General features: G+C 42.3%; 1 protein-coding gene across 3 annotated transcripts in view; it reads right to left on the bottom strand.

Annotated features, from left to right (window-relative positions):
• Positions 1-7,988: 7,988 nt before the first annotated feature.
• LOC134218120 (uncharacterized) overlaps positions 7,989-19,008 on the bottom strand; it is a 70,302-nt gene continuing 59,282 nt past the window's right edge. For 2 of the 3 annotated variants that reach the window (XM_062696987.1, XM_062696989.1), the window contains 12 exons: positions 15,773-15,962; positions 15,513-15,695; positions 15,257-15,457; positions 14,800-14,988; positions 14,393-14,605; positions 12,497-12,703; positions 12,233-12,436; positions 11,904-12,065; positions 11,630-11,842; positions 10,622-10,840; positions 10,433-10,558; positions 7,989-9,029 (listed from right to left, as the gene is read on the bottom strand). In XM_062696987.1, coding sequence (XP_062552971.1) covers positions 8,723-9,029; positions 10,433-10,558; positions 10,622-10,840; positions 11,630-11,842; positions 11,904-12,065; positions 12,233-12,436; positions 12,497-12,703; positions 14,393-14,605; positions 14,800-14,988; positions 15,257-15,457; positions 15,513-15,695; positions 15,773-15,962 — 2,414 coding nt within the window. In that variant the 3' untranslated portion in view covers positions 7,989-8,722. The remainder of the gene's footprint in view (positions 9,030-10,432; positions 10,559-10,621; positions 10,841-11,629; positions 11,843-11,903; positions 12,066-12,232; positions 12,437-12,496; positions 12,704-14,392; positions 14,606-14,799; positions 14,989-15,256; positions 15,458-15,512; positions 15,696-15,772; positions 15,963-19,008) is intronic. The other variant, XM_062696988.1, reaches the window with a different exon arrangement.

Raw genomic sequence — 19,008 nt, 5'->3', positions numbered from 1 at the left:
CGACTTCAAGCAGAACTGAACGATGCGGTCGAGGTAATGGTAAACCGTTTTCTTTTCAGGGCAATCTGAACAAAAGGAAATAAACGATAAATCTTATTATTTTAGGATTCTTATGAACAATTTATGTGCGCTTATGTTTGGGTTCCGTATAGGAATATCACCGCCACAAATCAAAATTAATATCTATTTATCATTTTGATTTCACGTTTGCTCATATCATACTATCATACTGGTCAACGAAATCATTATTATATTATTTATTCAGACTAAGGCCGAAGTGGCCTGTGCGGTATATAAAAGTCTTCTGATGGCTACACGTTGCCAACCACGCAGTCTAGGGAGGTCATCTTCCACCTGATCGTTCCATTTTGCCCGCTGTGGTACACCTCGCCTTCTTGTGCCCGTCGGAACGTTGTCGAAAACCATTTTCACCGGGTTACTGTCCGACATTCTGGCTACGCACCCGGCCCATCGCTGTCGTCCGATTTTCGCGGTGTGAATGATGGATGGTTCTTCCAGCAGCTCATGCAACTCGTGGTTCATTCGCCTCCTCCACGTACCGTCCGACATCTGCACCCCGCCATAGATGGTACGCAGCACTTTCGTAACAAAAACTCCAAGTGCGCGTTGGTCCTCCACAAGCATTTTCATTTTCGGCAGTCACCAGTGAGCTCAAGTATACAAATTCTTCTACCACCTCCAACCACCGATGCAAACTCGTGGTGGGTGGATCACAGTGCCTTCTCTTGAACCTCTTCCTATCTTCCTTCCGCCCTATCACATTGTACATTTTATTTGTAGTGAAGATATAATAATCAAGATGTTGTTGTTAGTGCAAATTAGTACTCAGCTTTCCGGTACTTAGTGGTGTAAAGAGCAGTAGAGAGAGAGAGAGAGAGAGAGAGAGAGAGAGAGAGAGAGAGAGAGAGAGAGAGAGAGAGAGAGAGAGAGAGAGAGAGAGAGAGAGAGAGAGAGAGAGAGAGAGAGGAGAGAGAGAGAGAGAGAGAGAGAGAGAGAGAGAGAGAGAGAGAGAGAGAGAGAGAGAGAGAGAGAGAGAGAGAGAGAGAGAGAGAGAGAGAGAGAGAGAGAGAGAGAGAGAGAGAGAGAGAGAGAGAGAGAGAGAGAGAGAGAGAGAGAGAGAGAGAGAGAGAGAGAGAGAGAGAGAGAGAGAGAGAGAGAGAGAGAGAGAGAGAGAGAGAGAGAGAGAGAGAGAGAGAGAGAGAGAGAGAGAGAGAGAGAGAGAGAGAGAGAGAGAGAGAGAGAGAGAGAGAGAGAGAGAGAGAGAGAGAGAGAGAGAGAGAGAGAGAGAGAGAGAGAGAGAGAGAGAGAGAGAGAGAGAGAGAGAGAGAGAGAGAGAGAGAGAGAGAGAGAGAGAGAGAGAGAGAGAGAGAGAGAGAGAGAGAGAGAGAGAGAGAGAGAGAGAGAGAGAGAGAGAGAGAGAGAGAGAGAGAGAGAGAGAGAGAGAGAGAGAGAGAGAGAGAGAGAGAGAGAGAGAGAGAGAGAGAGAGAGAGAGAGAGAGAGAGAGAGAGAGAGAGAGAGAGAGAGAGAGAGAGAGAGAGAGAGAGAGAGAGAGAGAGAGAGAGAGAGAGAGAGAGAGAGAGAGAGAGAGAGAGAGAGAGAGAGAGAGAGAGAGAGAGAGAGAGAGAGAGAGAGAGAGAGAGAGAGAGAGAGAGAGAGAGAGAGAGAGAGAGAGAGAGAGAGAGAGAGAGAGAGAGAGAGAGAGAGAGAGAGAGAGAGAGAGAGAGAGAGAGAGAGAGAGAGAGAGAGAGAGAGAGAGAGAGAGAGAGAGAGAGAGAGAGAGAGAGAGAGAGAGAGAGAGAGAGAGAGAGAGAGAGAGAGAGAGAGAGAGAGAGAGAGAAAATTGTTTCGATCGTGGTTTCGATGTTGCCTTATTCATGTAAGTTCTTTTATCTTCTATATTTTACGGTTTCTACTTCTATTTTTTTTTAAGAGAAACTGGATGATGTGTCAATACAGGGCTGTTAAAGATTTTTATCTGATTTTTACAATACAGGGCTGTTGAAGAATGATGGCACGGCAATCTCGGCAACCCCATCTCGCGGTCCTTAGCCTGTTACCCAGCAACTCCTATCCCTACATCCCCGCGGTACTGGCCGGGGTTTGCTTCTCTCCGGAGGTGCAAATCTTATTGAGCGTCTGTTCTCCATGTCAGGATCGGCTCACAACAGCGTCTGTTCTCCATGTTAGGGGCGGCTGATCATCGTCCGAGTGCCAGCGAGGGACTCTAAGTGAAACTGTGCACCATGGTCCACCGGAAATTTAGGGGGTTTGGTGTCAGGCCCTGCAAGCCAGCCAAAAAAAAACTCACGCAACGAACAATCAACAAGAGAGTACGGACCGGAACCATCGGCGAAGACCACTACGACGAAAAGGGACTAGCGATTGGAAACTCGGTTCGTGGAACTGTAAATCTCTCAATTTCATCGGGAGCACACGCATACTCGCCGATGTGCTCAAGGACCGTGGATTCGGCATCGTAGCGCTGCAGGAGGTTTGTTGGAAGGGATCAATGGTGCGAACGTTTAGAGGTAATCATACTATCTACCAGAGCTGCGGCAACACACACGAGCTGGGAACAGCTTTCATAGTGATGGGCGATATGCAAAGGCGCGTGATCGGGTGGTGGCCGATCAATGAAAGAATGTGCAGGTTGAGGATCAAAGGCCGGTTCTTCAACATCAGCATAATCAACGTCCATAGCCCACACTCCGGAAGCACTGATGATGATAAGGACGCATTCTACGCGCAGCTGGAACGTGAGTACGACAGCTGCCCAAGCCACGACGTCAAAGTCATCATAGGAGATTTGAACGCTCAGGTTGGCCAAGAGGAGGAGTTTAGACCGTAGAAAGTTCAGCGCTCACCGGCTGACGAACGAAAACGGCCTACGACTAATTGATTTCGCCGCCTCCAAGAATATGGCCATACGCAGCACCTACTTCCAACACAGCCTCCCGTATCGATACACCTGGAGATCACCACTGCAGACGGAATCACAAATCGACCACGTTCTGATTGATGGACGGCACTTCTCCGACATTATCGACGTCAGGACATATCGTGGCGCTAACATCGACTCTGAACACTATCTGGTGATGTTTAAACTGCACCCAGAACTATCCGCCATCAACAATGTTCGGTACCGACGACCGCCGCGGTACGATTTAGAGCGACTGAAGCAACCTGATGTTGCTACTGCATACGCGCAGCATCTCGAGGCAGCGTTGCCGGAAGAGGGTGAGCTCAATGGGGCCCCTCTTGAGGACTGCTGGAATACAGTAAAAGCAGCCATTAACGACGCAGCGGAGAACAACGTCGGGTATATGGGTCGAAGTCGACGGAACGATTGGTTCGACGAAGAGTGCAGACAGATTCTGGAGGAGAAGGACGCAGCGCGGGCGGTCGCACTGCAGCAAGGTACCCGGCAGAACGTGGAACGTTATACACGGAAGCGGAGACAGCAGACCCGCCTTTTTCAGGAGAAGAAACGCCGCCTGAAAGAAGCGGAGTGCGAGGAGATGGAACAGCTGTGCCGTTCTCAAGAAACACGCAAGTTCTACCAGAAGCTCAACGCATCCCGCAAAGGCTTCGTGCTGCGAGCCGAAATGTGCCGGGATAAGGATGGGAGCATCTTGATGGACGAACGTGCGGTGATCGAAAGGTGGAAGCAGCACTACGAGGAACATCTGAATGGCGCTGAGAGTACAGGCAGTGAAAGTCAAGGCAGCGGAGGAGAAAAGTACGTCAGTTCAGCGGACGATGGAAGCCAACCAGCCCCCACTTTGAGGGAAGTTAAGGATGCCATTCAACAGCCAAAGACCAATAAAGCAGCTGGTAAGGATGGTATCGGAGCTGAGCTCATCAAGATGGGCCCGGAAAAGCTGGCCACTTGCCTGCACAAACTGATAGTCAGAATCTGGGAAACCGAACAGCTACCGGAGGAGTGGAAGGAAGGGGTTATATGCCCCATCTACAAGAAAGGCGACAAACTGGAGTGTGAGAACTTTCGAGCGATCGCCATCCTTAATGCCGCCTACAAAGTGATACCCCAGATCATTTTCCGTCGTCTGTCACCATTAGTGAACGAGTTCGTGGGAAGTTATCAAGCCGGCTTCGTTGACGGCCGCTCGACAACGGACCAGATCTTTACTGTACGGCAAATCCTTCAAAAATGCCGTGAATACCAGGTCCCAACGCACCATCTGTTCGTTGATTTCAAGGCGGCATACGACAGTATAGACCGCGTAGAGCTATGGAAAATTATGGACGAGAACAGCTTCCCTGGGAAGCTTACCAGACTGATCAAAGCAACGGTGGATGGTGTACAACAGCGGTTCTCAACCTTTTTCTTGAGAGGTACCCCTTCGATTTTTTGCATTAGTTGAGGTACCCCCTCTCGAAATAAGGCTTCCAATCCTCTTGAAGAATAATTCCGAGCCCTTTGAAAGGAAGCTCCTTTCAGCTTTTAAATTTCTTCAAAGTAGGCTTCCGCGCCTCTTAATTAGAGGCTTTTGAGCCTCTTGTAGAGAGACTTCCGAGCCTCTTGAAGGCGGATTTCGAGCCACTCAAAAGGAGTCTTCCTTTGCATCTTAAAAGGACGCTTCCAAGCCTCTTAAAAGAAGAATTCCGAGCCTCTTGAATGGAGGCTTCCGAACCACTTGAAAGTAGACTTCCGAGCCTCTTGAAAGGAGGCTTCCGAGCTTCTTAAAAGGAGGCTTCCGAACCTCTTGAAAAGAGGCTTCCGAGCCCCTTGAAAGGGGGCTTCCGAGCCTCTTAAAAAAAGCCTTCCGAGCTTCTTGAGAGGAGGCTTCCGAGCCTCTTAAAAGGAGACTTCCAAGCCTCTTAAAAGGAGGCTTCCGAGCCTCTCAAAAGGAGGCTTCCGAGCCTCTTGAAAGGAGGCTTACGAGCCTCTTGAAATGAAGCTTACGAGCCTCTTGAAAGAAGGCAACCTATCCACTTGAAAGGAGGCTTCTGAAGTGCCCAGGAGGATTCCGAGCCTCTTGAAAGGAGGCCTTCGAGCTGCTTGGAAGAAGGCTTCCGAGATGCGTAGAAGGGTGCTTCTAATCCTCTTGCAACGAAGCAACCGAGCACTAGTGAAAAAAAATCATTTTGTTCATTCGACGTTTTGCACGTTCGATCTTTTGATCCGCAGCCTTTCATACATTGTGCTGGTTGTAGAAGGCAGAATCCAATTGGAATTTATTGATAGCATTGCATATTTGTATGTACAATATAATCTTTTGAAATAAAAATACACAATTATCAAAACTGTACCAATGAGTTCCCAAGTAACAATTTCCATGCTTCTTGGGTTTATTTAATTCTTATAGCGGATTTATAATAGCAATCACCATAGCTAGTTGCTTAGTTTTATTGTCGATCTTATTGCTATCAATAAACCTCTCATAAATATGCTGAAAAAGCTTCAAACGTCAAAAGCTTATTGACCTTATGAGCGACTCTACAGTTGTGATGGAGAGTGTGATAAATCCTATTTCCACAGCTCGATCAAAACCAAAATTTTTGGTCGTAATGTGGTGAAATGAGTAACCCCAATAAGAATATTTGCATTGCAAAGAGTTTATAAAGGTGTTTAATAAGAGCAACATTTTTCTAATCGAAATTTATGATGGCCATATTGAAAATGAAGAAGCATTTTCAAGTCGGTAAAATTTATCACTGACATGCATGATTAGGTAATGTTTTCACCGCGTAAAACCCTTTTTTGATCATTGATTTTCATTAGAAATATATTAGGGAGAAATATCAATATATTCAAGGGAAATTAGGGATATTGCTGCTCAAATTATTATAAATATAATGGCCAAAACTACATTATTTTGAGAGCGCTTGGTGTTCAATCTTACTTTTTTCCTAGTTTTCACCATGAAATTGAACGCGCACATCATTCCGATGGAAGCACATTGTAAAACAATCCGAAAATAATATTTTTTATCATAATAATTTTCATCAACATTTTATGTTGTTATTATTTTTCTGCAAAGTTTTGTTTTCCTTTTTTTTTAAAGCAAGATTTCTGACAGCTGCCGCAGCCAAATTCCCTTTTTTGCGGGTGGTTTAAAAAGGATTTCTAAATACTCTTATAACAGGTTTAAAGTGGTTATCTAGAGAGGGCCACTTCGTCATATCTTACACTTATAGTGGTAATCAAAAGGTTGTCGTGTAATATTGGGTTTTATTGTTAGATCCTATAAATTGATCTTGAAAACCATCTCTAGAGCAGAATAAAACTTGAAATGTTACTTGGGTTTTGATTGGAATTGTAAAACGTCCGCCATTACGCAATTTTTTTCCTAGGTACCCCCTAGGGCCAGCGAAGGTACCCCCAGGGGTACATGTACCCCAGGTTGAGAACCGCTGGTGTACAAAACTGTGTGAAGATTTCGGGTGAACACTCCAGTTCGTTCGAATCGCGCCGGGGACTAAGACAAGGTGATGGACTTTCGTGCCTGTTGTTCAAAATTGCGCTAGTAGGTGTCATGCGGAGAGCCGGGTGTAACAGCCGGGGTACGATTTTCAACAGATCCAGTCAATTTATTTGCTTCGCGGATGACATGGACATTGTCGGCCGAACACTTGCAAAGGTGGCAGAACTGTACACCCGCCTGAAACGTGAAGCAACAAAAGTTGGACTGGTGGTGAATGCGTCAAAGACAAAGTACATGCTTGTGGGCGGAACCGAGCGCGATAGGGCCTGCCTGGGAAGCAGTGTTACGATAGACGGGGATACCTTCGAGGTGGTCGAGGAATTCGTCTACCTCGGATCCTTGCTAACGGCTGACAGCAACGTTAGTCGTGAAATACGAAGGCGCATCATCTGTGGAAGTTGGGCCTACTACGGGCTCCAGAAGAAACTGCGGTCGAAAAAGATTCGCCACCGCACCAAATGTGTCATGTACAAGACGCTTATAAGACCGGTTGTCCTCTACGGACATGAAACATGGACAATGCTCGAGGAGGACTTGCAAGCACTCGGAGTATTCGAGAGACGGGTGCTTAGGACCATCTTTGGCGGTGTGCAAGAAGACGGTGTGTGGCGGCGAAGAATGAACCATGAGCTCGCCCAGCTCTACGGCGAACCCAGTATCCAGAAGGTAGCTAAAGCCGGAAGGGTACGATGGGGAGGGCATGTTGCAAGAATGCCGGACAGCAACCCTGCAAAGATGGTGTTCGCTTCCGATCCGGCAGGTACGATACGACGTGGAGCGCAGCGAGCGAGATGGGCAGACCAGGTGCAGAACGACTTGGCGAGCGTGGGGCGTATTCGAGGATGGAGAGATGCGTCCTCAAACCGTGTATTGTGGCGTCAAATTGTTGATTCAGTGTTATCTGTTTAGATGTAGACTAAATAAATGAAATGAATGAATGAAGAATGATATTGTCGAAAGAAACTTAATTTCAAATAAACCATTATCACAATAAAGATTATCATAAAAGTGAGAAACCTGAAATTTACTAATGAAATAGATTTACCTTAATTTTTATTGCTGTGTTGTCATATGGGTAGTTTGGTGACGTTCTGTGACTTTCCAAAGGGGGGGGGGTGATTGAGGTGTTGCTTCATTTGCACAGCCGGTTGATTCTGGCGACGTCGTGTTGTGTTGTGTTAGTAGACGTTGTGTTAGCGACCAATGCGATCTTAACCCTACTTCAGTTCGCATGGCGTGGATTGCGGTAGCAGGTAGTGCTCCGAGCGTTTTGTATTGCGGTGTACGATGGCGCAGCCGGCGAGTAAACGGCAGATGTTGCGGTGATCGGTGAAATCGTGCTACCAAGATTCGTCGATCGGTAACTGGTAGAGCCACCATAGAATGGTGGCCAATGTAGAACGGAAGATTAAGGCAAAATTGCTTCGACAGCCGATGAACTACTCGCGGCATATAGACCGGTGAAGGTACCATAGTGTACCTTTGACGGCCGATAACAAGCGACTGACATTAGGCTTCCATCCGTTTTTTTTGTGCTTTCTCTGTATCACGTTTCCATAACGAAAGCTCCCATATTCACTTTGTGCGTTTTGTTTTGGACTACACGAATCACACCCACCTTTTGAAATGACCGTTTGAAAATCTAGCTATACAATTATATGCCCTACTTTTCCACACCATCTACTAAATTAACTAATTGTTACCGTTCGGTAACAAACGAAAGAGTTTTTTTTAATGAAAAACATTCATTTCTGTTAATACACTACTCTAACTACTTAACATTGATTTAACATTAGGACTGCACTCTTCTATGTACAGAATGTAACTGGACTACTTTTGAGTCAATTTACAATTAATTTTTGCACACCTATCCTTTGTCCCAATTCGATATTTCTGCACAGTTGTGTAAAACATGCATGGTTTAACTAAATATCACACTAGATCTAACAAAGAGACCCAGTGATTGTTTTTTTTTCTTTCGTGAACTATAGTAAAAATATTAGATGGGCCATGTAAATATCGGCAAATTATAACATGTTTCACGAAATTGTACATATGGAGTTATGCGGTGCTTAACATGGCTCTATGGCGTGAATGCTAACGTTGGTATTTACACTCGAGCAGGTGCGCTTTTGTATTTTGTACAACACTAGCAAAAAAACATCGCTAGCGGTACACAACGCGAGCGAGCCTGCAAGAGCGTTCCAGAACCGCACGTGTACTGAACGGTTAATATGATTATTCATAAATTCTAATTGTTTTTAAAAAAGTGTGTAAAGTAGTTACATAACCTTCTGATTTTAGATTCCATCTCAGGTACTTGCTGCTCTCTAACGAAATTCTCCTCTACATACTGTGAAGAACTGAACCTTGAAGAAACACGCCGAGTTTTTGTATGTGGAATCTTCGATGAACTATTTCCATAATAAAGCTTGTCAGAAGTTGGTCTAGTAACCTCGTTGGATTGATGTTGACCCAGCCTTGGTTGTATTCCAGTTTGATTGGAAGTGGATAAACAATCGCTTCTCCGCGTAGGTGGGTTGGGTAGCCTCTGGACTCTGTTTGAGAAATCATCGTAAAAGTAGATACAAAGATTATAAAGAAATTAGAAAATGTAACAGAGTAATTGCAGTGTTACATTGTATTTTCAGAAAGACAATGATCTGAATCGTGAGGACTTGAGTTAGCTCCAAAAACTGGAAAATTGAATACCAGAAAATGTGCAACAGTTGGTGCAAGCTTAATTCTGCAAAGATTTCAGAAAATGCCGAAAACGGCTTAAACATACGGACGAAAGGAAAACAACATTTTCGACCAAATGGCCTTTTCTGCCAAATTACTTGTTCGACCAAATGTCATGTTTGGCCAACTGTAATTTTCGGTCAAATGGCCCTTTTTCAAACGGCAAACGATTTCTATTAAATCGAGTTATTAACATCATGCTGGATGCTTTCAAAATGTATAGGGTGTAAGGTTAAGATGTCCCGGATTGGCCCAAGAAATTTCTGGTCACTTTATTCTAGATGATAGTGATCATTGTAGTTTAAATCTGACTTCGAGTTGTCCTAATTTTGTACTTCGCACTGCTGTTTAAATATGTAAAAAGCGTAAATAGTTATACCTGATTTTTTTTATCGTTAAATGTTACAGTTGAGATTTGTAATATTTTAATCACTTCGGAAAGCCGTCACTATATGTTTCTATTCGTTGTTATGTGGTACTTAAACTGTCCGTGTCTGTGCGTTTGTTAATACTATTATTGTCATTACTTATGTGGATCATCTCAAGAATTGGGAGAATGTTTTTCTTGAATGTCTGGTCAACAATTTGTGTCGTCTAATAGTTGTATCTGTGGTCGATACAGTGAGCCAGAAGAGCATGGCCTGAAACAGAAACAAACATCCAAGAAATACAACAAATTGAAAGCAGTTGCAGTTTCAAGGAACCAAATAGTAACACCGTCGTTCAATAGTAAAGCCATTCTGAACACCACCAATAAGACCATTCCTCCAGAAGCTGAAATACTCCTTAGAATAGAATCCTGTCCGATTGTTTCCTATTGAAAAATGGCCGGATCGGACTATGGGCTTCGGAGATATGGCCAAAATAGTTTTTTTCATACCAAAACCGGGCGCGTAAAATTTTTTCACTCATTTTTTTAGCACAAATCTTTAACACATTGAATTCGATGCGGAATCCTTTCCCATTGTTTCCTATTGAAAATTGGCCATATCTGACTGTAAGCTCAAAAGTTATGGCAAAAATACTATTTCATAACGCACGAGAAAGGCTCCATCACCGCTAGTTGGATAAATCTGTTTTTTTTTTTGTATCTTTATTAAGGAGACTTTCAGGCCTAGGCTGGCTCGTCTATGGATGTTTTTCATCTGTTATTTGTTTTTGTACCATTCAGAAGACTAATAAGGGATCATTTACAGACATTCTAATGCAGGCGGCTTACCTTCTGGAGGTCGTAGAAGTAGTCCGACTAGTAGTTCCGCATGCCTCAGAGCGATTCGTCTGACTATCGGAGGGCTGTTGAATTCTGTTGGCAAGAGTAGCGCCATGAACCAGCTTGTTCTTTGTTCTGAACAAAAACAAAAAGCATCATGAAGGTGATAATGAACCGTTTCTAACTAACTATACATACAAGAGGGTTCCAGACTTGGTTGAAAATAACTTATCCGTGTCGTTCAGCGGAAGTTGGGAAGCAATTGTTGAATGCGATGCTTTAGGCATACTGATAGGATCCGTCAGTGGTGTAATCGCACCACAGTTTTCTCGCATATTCTGTTTCTTCCTGGTCGATAAGTTGTCACGGGTGTGTTGCATACCATCCTTCTGAGTAAACTGTGGTATCGAATGATATCTGAAAGTTAAAATAATATACGAGCCGAGCGTTCGTGGTCAGTTACGTTTCGGACTTCCAACTATTCAGACAGTGTTCTATCGTACATCATATATCACAATACCCCAGCGATTCGGTACTCTTTAGGGGGTATTGGATGTTGTGAAAAAGTTCACACGCAGCACTAAAATCAAACAATTTGGAATTCAGTTATATTAATACGCATAAATTGAGTGTAATTGTTGCAATGAAAAGAAAATCGGGCTTCTCAGTGGGATTTGAGCCCAGCAAGTTATGCATTCGAGTCCTTCGAGAAATGTCATTTTTATCTAGTGTCTTGAGCTAAGGAATTGTTTTCAATGGGAGGGTATTTATTTTCTACTGTAAATTAGTTAGAACTCTTAAAGGAATTATTTTTCAATTTTTATGAATTTTTATGCGAAACGCGGGACGCCTATCTGGATTGCGTCACTGGCTTGAACATGAATCCTCCAGAAGTGCATTTCCCATAGATTTTGGCCGGGACGTCTGGTCGTTTTGATTTTTCACAGGAATGTTCGAGGAAACTCTTAAGTTTTCACGAAACATATCTGGATGTTACTTTTCGAAGCAATCCTTTTCTTGCTGTTAGACGAAGCGGTCATCTAGAGCTTGTTCCAGAACTTGATTTAATAAGGGAAAAATAAATCTTGTTTTATCACTCGTGCACTATTATAAAACTTTTAAATCACTAGCTATTGTGTATTAATGATTTTTTGAGAAACGTTCAACCGTACTTAATGTTAGCTGCTTCGGACGGTTATTACTTACATTTTAGCTAAGGGTTCTGCTGCCGGTTGTATATGAGCTTCTGAAGGATTCGGCATATGCTTTGTGACATCTTGTTGACATCGTTGTTGAGCATGCATGACTTGCGGAGCTGTAATATCCGCCGTATGGTGCTCTGCTCGTTTAAGCCGTTTTTCTACGGTAAAGGGATTCTCGCGATTAAACTGAGCTTGGTGGTCGAACTCATGCGATTCTCTATAGTTGGAAACCTTCTATTAACTATTAGTTTAAAAAAGAGGAGAATGATTTATCTTACCTAACAATGCGAGTGAGAGGAACTTGCTCTACATAAGCATGGGACTCACAATCCGACTTTTGCACGAATTCGTTAACATCAGCGCTGATTTGCTTCTGTGTACCCATCGTACGGGAAGCATCACAGCTGGGTAGAAGTTGTCTTTTATTATCATCAGTTCTCCTGCAATGTGGTACAACATGATAACATTGTTTCTTTGAATATGAATACTAGAAGAAAAAGTAGACCGTCCTATGCAACACTCCATTACACTTTTATTTTCATTTAGTTAGAAAACAGCTTAGTAGTGAAGGGATGGCTGCTCTTAAAGGACCTTATTACTAACTTACTCAGGGTTACTGGAAGTCGAATACAACTTCTCGTTAGAAAATTCGTTCTCGGCTTTAGTTGGCACATTGCCTAGAGAAATAATCGTTGAACATCTTATTTTTCCAGTTGAAGGACCGTTGTTTTCCTTTTGTTGACGCATTTTGCTTACAGTTGAAGCGTTATGTCGGTTGAACTGAACTAATCTGTCATTATCTTGTGTTTTTCTAAAATTGAAAACTCGTTGTGCTTATAAATATATGAAAGAGAGAACAAAGAATACTTACTCATCAGCTTCTGGATAAATGGTCTGAGCATCCACAAGATTATTCTTTTGATTTTGGAGTAAATTTGGAGATTCAATCGATTGTAGAATCAACTGAATTTCGGTTTGGGACTGATCAACGGGAGATGACGCTTTAATTCCCTGTTTCCCTCTTGTTGACGAATTATCGCGGTTGAATTGGAGCTCACTGTCAAGTCCATTTTTTGATCTACAATGACATGCAAATGACAAGTATGACTGAGTAGTTACTTGGTAGGGTTTGGGTCACCGTGAACTTTTATATCGTTAATTTGTTGATATTTTTCGTTTGAAATTCACACTGGTGGTGAACGTTTGATCAATTGCAAATCTGATGATGGCTGAAAAGCAGTAGGCCGAAACGTTATGCAAAATTATGCAAAGTGTGTGTTTAGTTTTCACCGAAAAATATCAACAAATTAACGATATATGACTGAGTAGTTTCTAGAAACGGAATTTGATGACATTCGTTACTGTGCACATATTTCAGTTTCGAAAATCCGTAGATATTGTCAAATCCATTGAAAATGTTTTGTGGAACAAATCGTCCCTAATAAGTGAATGGCTTAATTTTGACTTTTGTGGCGTAAAATTACGAGACTAATGCATGAATACTGGGCATCGTATACCATAGCTCACGGCAGCGTCTGTTCTCCATGTTAGGGGCGGCTGATCATCGTCCGAGTGCCAGCGAAGGATTCTAAGTGAAACTGTGCACCATGGTCCACCGGAAACAAGGAGGCATGGTCCTCCGTTGATTTAGGAGGTTTGGTGTCAGGCTCTGCAAGCTAGCCTTTAAAAAAACATATGCAACGAACAATCAACAAGAGAGTACGGATCGGAACCATCGGCGAAGACCACTGCGACGAAAAGGGACTAGCGATTGGAAACTCGGTTCGTGGAACTGCAAATCTCCCAACTTCATCGGGAGCACACGCATACTCGCCGATGTGCTCAAAGACCGTGGATTCGGCATCGTAGCGCTGCAGGAGGTTTATTGGAAGGGATCAATGGTGCGAACGTTTAGAGGTACATAATCATACCATCTACCAGAGCTGCGGCAACACACACGAGCTGGGAACAGCTTTCATAGTGATGAACGATATGCAAAGGAGCGTGATCGGGTAGTGGCCGATCAATGAGAAGAAGTGCAGGTTGAGGATCAAAGGCCGGTTCTTCAACTTCAGCATAATCAACGTCCATAGCCCACACTCCGGATGATGATAAGGACGCACGACGTCAAAATCATCATAGGAGATTTGAACGCTCAGGTTGGCCAAGAGGAGAAGTTTAGACCGACTATTGGGAAGTTCAGCGATCACCGGCTGACGAACGAAAACGTCCTACGACTAATTGATTTCGCTGCCTCCAAGAATATGGCCATTCGAAGCACCTACTTCCAACACAGCCTCCCGTATCGGTACACCTGGAGATCACCACTGCAGACAGAATCACAAATCGACCACGTTCTGATTGATGGACGGCACTTCTCCGACACTATCGACGTCAGGACATATCGTGGCGCTAACATCGACTCTGACCACTATCTGGTGATGGTGAAACTGCACCCAAAACTATCCGCCATCAACCATGTTCGGTATCGACTACCGCCACGGTACGACCTAGAGCGACTGACGCAACCTGATGTCGCCACTGCATACGCGCAGTATCTCGAGGCAGCGTTGCCGGAAGAGGGTGAGCTCGATGGGGCCCATCTAGAGGACTGCTGGAATACAGTCAAAGCAGCCATTAACGACGCAGCGGAGAACAACGTCGCGGCGTGGCGTGGCGGCGCACACCTCTAGATGTGATACACTGTGGCATCATACACAAAACTAAACTTTAAGGAGCGTTTTGTTGAGTCAAACTTTTAACTTACCCAGCATCTGGAAGGGTTGTTTCCAATGTTTTCTCTATCTGTGTGTCGATTTCTTGCTGTTGAGTTGCCAAAGAACGGATTGTTTCTTGCTTCTCCGGCAGCAAAAGAACTGGGAGCTTTGCTTCTTCGAACTCCTTTTGTCTATGCGTTTCACTTCGTGTTGACGAGTCGTTCCGGTTGAACTCCACTTGGCATTCAAGCACCTCTTTGGACCTATGGAAGCGAATACTGTTAACTATGGTCCAAAAGATTTGAAATATTTTGGTCCAAAGGATTGGAATATTTTTCTCTCGAATGCTTGTGTCTTGTGTAAAAAGCTATCTGTTGTAAATTCGGAACGTTCAGTTTGCCTTGAAATTAAGTGAAACACTTTTTTGGCGGGATTCAGAGATGAACTTCTTACTTACGTCGTGGTTTTGCAATTTGGAAACGAATCTTTTTCAGCGTTATTATCCTCTTCATGAGGAGAGGTTCTAGTTCGGGGCGTTTCCGGCATTTGAACAATATCCAATTGCTTCTTCGATGAAATCATTTTATTCATTGTTGTGAGATTGTGTCGATTAAATTGAACTTTGAAGTCAAAATCTTCAGATACTCTGAAATAGAAAAATAATTTTCATTTCTATGCAGCTCGAAAACTTTACATAGGGGAACAGACGGCTTTGGCAGGTTTTGCTCTATTATTGGCAGGGGGGTTTTTGTCGACCGAATTTTATGAAATTTGGCCACAATATTCTTTGATATGCAAAGAATATTTGGGCCAAATTTGAGCATAATCAGTCATAAAAAACCCCCCTGCCAATAATAGAACAAAACCTGCCAAAGCCGTCATTACCCCTATATACAGAAATGAGGGTTACTCACGCGCACCGGTCTGAAGAAAAGACTTTTGCATTCGGATCAATAGGTTCATCCGGGTTTAGCTCACTCGTTGATTCACGGTCTTCACAAGGCGAGAGATTTGGTGACTCCTTCATCACTTCTTGGATACTCGTTGCCTTGTTACTGCTTGTTCGAACATTATTACGATCATGCTGAATTCCATGCTTAGATTCATTAGCTAAACTGTTGGGAAATATGTTAAATTTTCTATATTTATAATATTTTTCCAGCAACCTACACAACGCTATATTCCTTTTCTGATGTTCCTTGGATTTCATTAGTTGGCACACTTGTGCTATTTTCGTCCTCGATCAAAGTTTCTGTAGGATTCACGACGATGTCATTTTCTCGAAGCCTCTTACTAATGTACGGAGTATCTTTTAAATCATTTTGGGAATTCGGTGTACAGACATTATTTAATCTACAAATAAATTGAATAGTAATAAAATTGGAAAATGGTCATTTTTAGTCAAAACTTCGAGCGGTTTCACATCTCACATTGTTTCGTAGCATTGAGTTGGGACAGCGCTATTTTCTGCATTCACCTCCTGGACTTGTAGCCAACTCGATGAATCATTCTCTCGCCCCAAGGACTGCTCATCTCCTTTGATGGTGTTGTGAATTCGTTTCTGTCCCTGCTTTCTCCTTGTGGCAGCATTATCTCGATTGAACTGCATTATGACGCACCCTGCAACATGATAATTTAAAATTCAAAGAATTAATAACTGCATATCATCGCGTTTTTTTTTTTGCTTACATGCCTATCACAAATGGAAGAAGACGATAACTTAATGGAATCTATTTACGTGCCTGTTTCCATAGGCGTAACTACAGTCCCGCTCTAGGCGTGCCATGGCCCATACTGGTGAGGAATAATATTCAAGGTTATATAGAGCCCTGCATGCATGGGCTGCCAAGGGTTCTTTATAAACTTATTTCTAGTAATGGTGTGATTTAGTCAATACGTATCTATATCTAATTTTCATATTTTCATAGTTTGGACTAAGTAAGGGTTCCTAATCGCGATGTCCTATAATCGTATCTGATTTGAGCGTTGTATTTCGTTTCGTTGTCATTGTAATTCCATGAATATGCACAAGGGTTTTCTAAATCAGCTTTTCAGTTTTTGGATCTCTTTATTTGCTTTTGTATGATAACCGTTTTTAATTAATTTGCTTATAGAATTTTTGAGAATTTTTTTTTAGTTTTCTTTCTATCATTTCCCGTACTAATTTTTCGAATGCGCAACATTCTGCTTCATACAACGCCAAATCGCCAATAGTGGAGTTCTAGCAAACGGACGTTGCTTTCGTGAGTTTCAGCCCAATTTTTGTCGAATAAACAATTTGTTTTACAATGGCAAGTAGAAGTAGTCTAGTTTATGAATGGTATTATGTTCATTTGTATTGCACTTTTACTTTATTGATAATGCATTGTTGGACGATAGATAACAAAACCGAAAGGTGCCTGTCGTGACCCAGACGAGATATCTAGTCTCGACCGTTCGTCTTAACAATACTCAGCAAACTGAATCTCACTCTGTTTTGACACTCTTATTCCGAACTGTTTCCATGGAGGCTAGAGTCAAAATATCTTGAAGTCTAAGGTAGCGCGCTACACGCTTGAAAGAGATACACTACAAAGAGGTATATTCTAATTCGAAATTGAATAATTGTTAATAACACAAGTGGTTATTTTATTTCCAATATTTCATAAACCTGATCTTATATACTACATTCTTCCCCTCCTCTACTCTGTAGTCATATAAGAAACAAACATTGATTTTGTTGCTATGCCATGTTGATCCATTCAAAATCCAATTCTAACTCAATTCAAATCCAATCCATTCAATTCAAATTCAAATTAAATCCAATCCAAACCATATTCACAACCAATCCAATGTCAATATAATTCCAATCCAAATCCAATCCAAACTCAATCCAAATCCAATACAAATTCAAAACAAATACAATCTAAATTAAAACCAAATCTAATCCAAATTCAATCCATATTCAATCCAAATCCGATCCAAACCGAATCCAAGTAAAATCCAAATCCAATCCAATCCTAATCCAATCCAAACACAAGCCAAATCCAAAATCGAAATCCAATCCAAAACCAATCCAAATCCAATTCAATCCAAATCCTTTCGGAATCCAATCCATATGCAATCCAGATTCAATTTAAATCCAAACTAAATCCAATCCAAATCCAATCCATATCCTATCCAAATCCAATCCAGATCCAATACAAATACAATCCAAATCCTATCAGAATCCAATCCATAACCAATCCGAATCCAATCTAAATCCAATACAATTCCAATCCAAATCCAATCCAAACTCAATCCAAATCCAATACAAATTCAATACAAATCCAATCTAAATCCAATCCAAATCTAATCCAAATTCAATCCATATTCAATCTTAATCCGATCCAAATCGAATCCAAGTAAAATCCAAATCCGATCCAATACAAATCGAATCCAAACACAATCCAAATCCAATCCAAATCCAATCCAAATCCAATCCAAATCCAATCCCAATCCAAATCCAATCCAAATCCAATCCAAATCCAATCCAAATCCAATCCAAATCCAATCCAAATCCAATCCAAATCCAATCCAAATCCAATCCAAATCCAATCCAAATCAATCCAAATCAATCCAAACCAATCCAAACCAATCCAAACCAATCCAAACCAATCCAAACCAATCCAAACCAACCAAACCAATCCAAACCAATCCAAACCAATCCAAACCAACCAAACCAATCCAAACCAACCAAATCCAATCCAAACCAATCCAAACCAATCCAAACCAATCCAAACCAACCAAACCAATCCAAACCAATCCAAACCAACCAAATCCAATCCAAACCAACCAAATCCAAACCAAACCAATCCAAACCAATCCAACCAATCCAAACCAATCCAAACCAATCCAACCAATCCAAACCAACCAAACCAATCCAAACCAATCCAAACCAATCCAAACCAATCCAAACCAATCCAAACCAACCAAACCAATCCAAACCAACCAAACCAACCAAACCAATCCAAACCAATCCAAACCAACCAAACCAATCCAAACCAACCAAACCAATCCAAACCAATCCAAACCAATCCAAACCAATCCAAACCAATCCAAACCAATCCAAACCAATCCAAACCAATCCAAACCAATCCAAACCAACCAAACCAATCCAAACCAATCCAAACCAATCCAAACCAATCCAAACCAACCAAACCAATCCAAACCAATCCAAACCAATCCAAACCAACCAAACCAACCAAACCAATCCAAACCAATCCAAACCAATCCAAACCAACCAAACCAATCCAAACCAATCCAAACCAACCAAACCAACCAATCCAAACCAATCCAAACCAATCCAACCAATCCAAACCAATCCAAACCAATCCAAACCAATCCAAACCAATCCAAACCAATCCAAACCAATCCAAACCAATCCAAACCAATCCAAACCAATCCAAACCAATCCAAACCAACCAAACCAATCCAAACCAATCCAAACCAACCAAACCAATCCAAACCAATCAAACCAACCAAATCCAATCCAAACCAATCCAAACCAATCCAAACCAATCCAAACCAATCCAAACCAATCCAACCAACCAAACCAATCCAAACCAATCCAAACCAATCCAAACCAATCCAAACCAATCCAACCAATCCAAACCAATCCAAACCAATCCAAACCAATCCAAACCAA

The sequence above is a fragment of the Armigeres subalbatus genome, chromosome 2 (assembly GCF_024139115.2).
Source record: "Armigeres subalbatus isolate Guangzhou_Male chromosome 2, GZ_Asu_2, whole genome shotgun sequence".
NCBI classification, from domain to species: domain Eukaryota; kingdom Metazoa; phylum Arthropoda; class Insecta; order Diptera; family Culicidae; genus Armigeres; species Armigeres subalbatus.
Note: the sequence above shows the minus strand (reverse complement) of the source record. Positions and strands in the feature narration are given on the sequence as shown.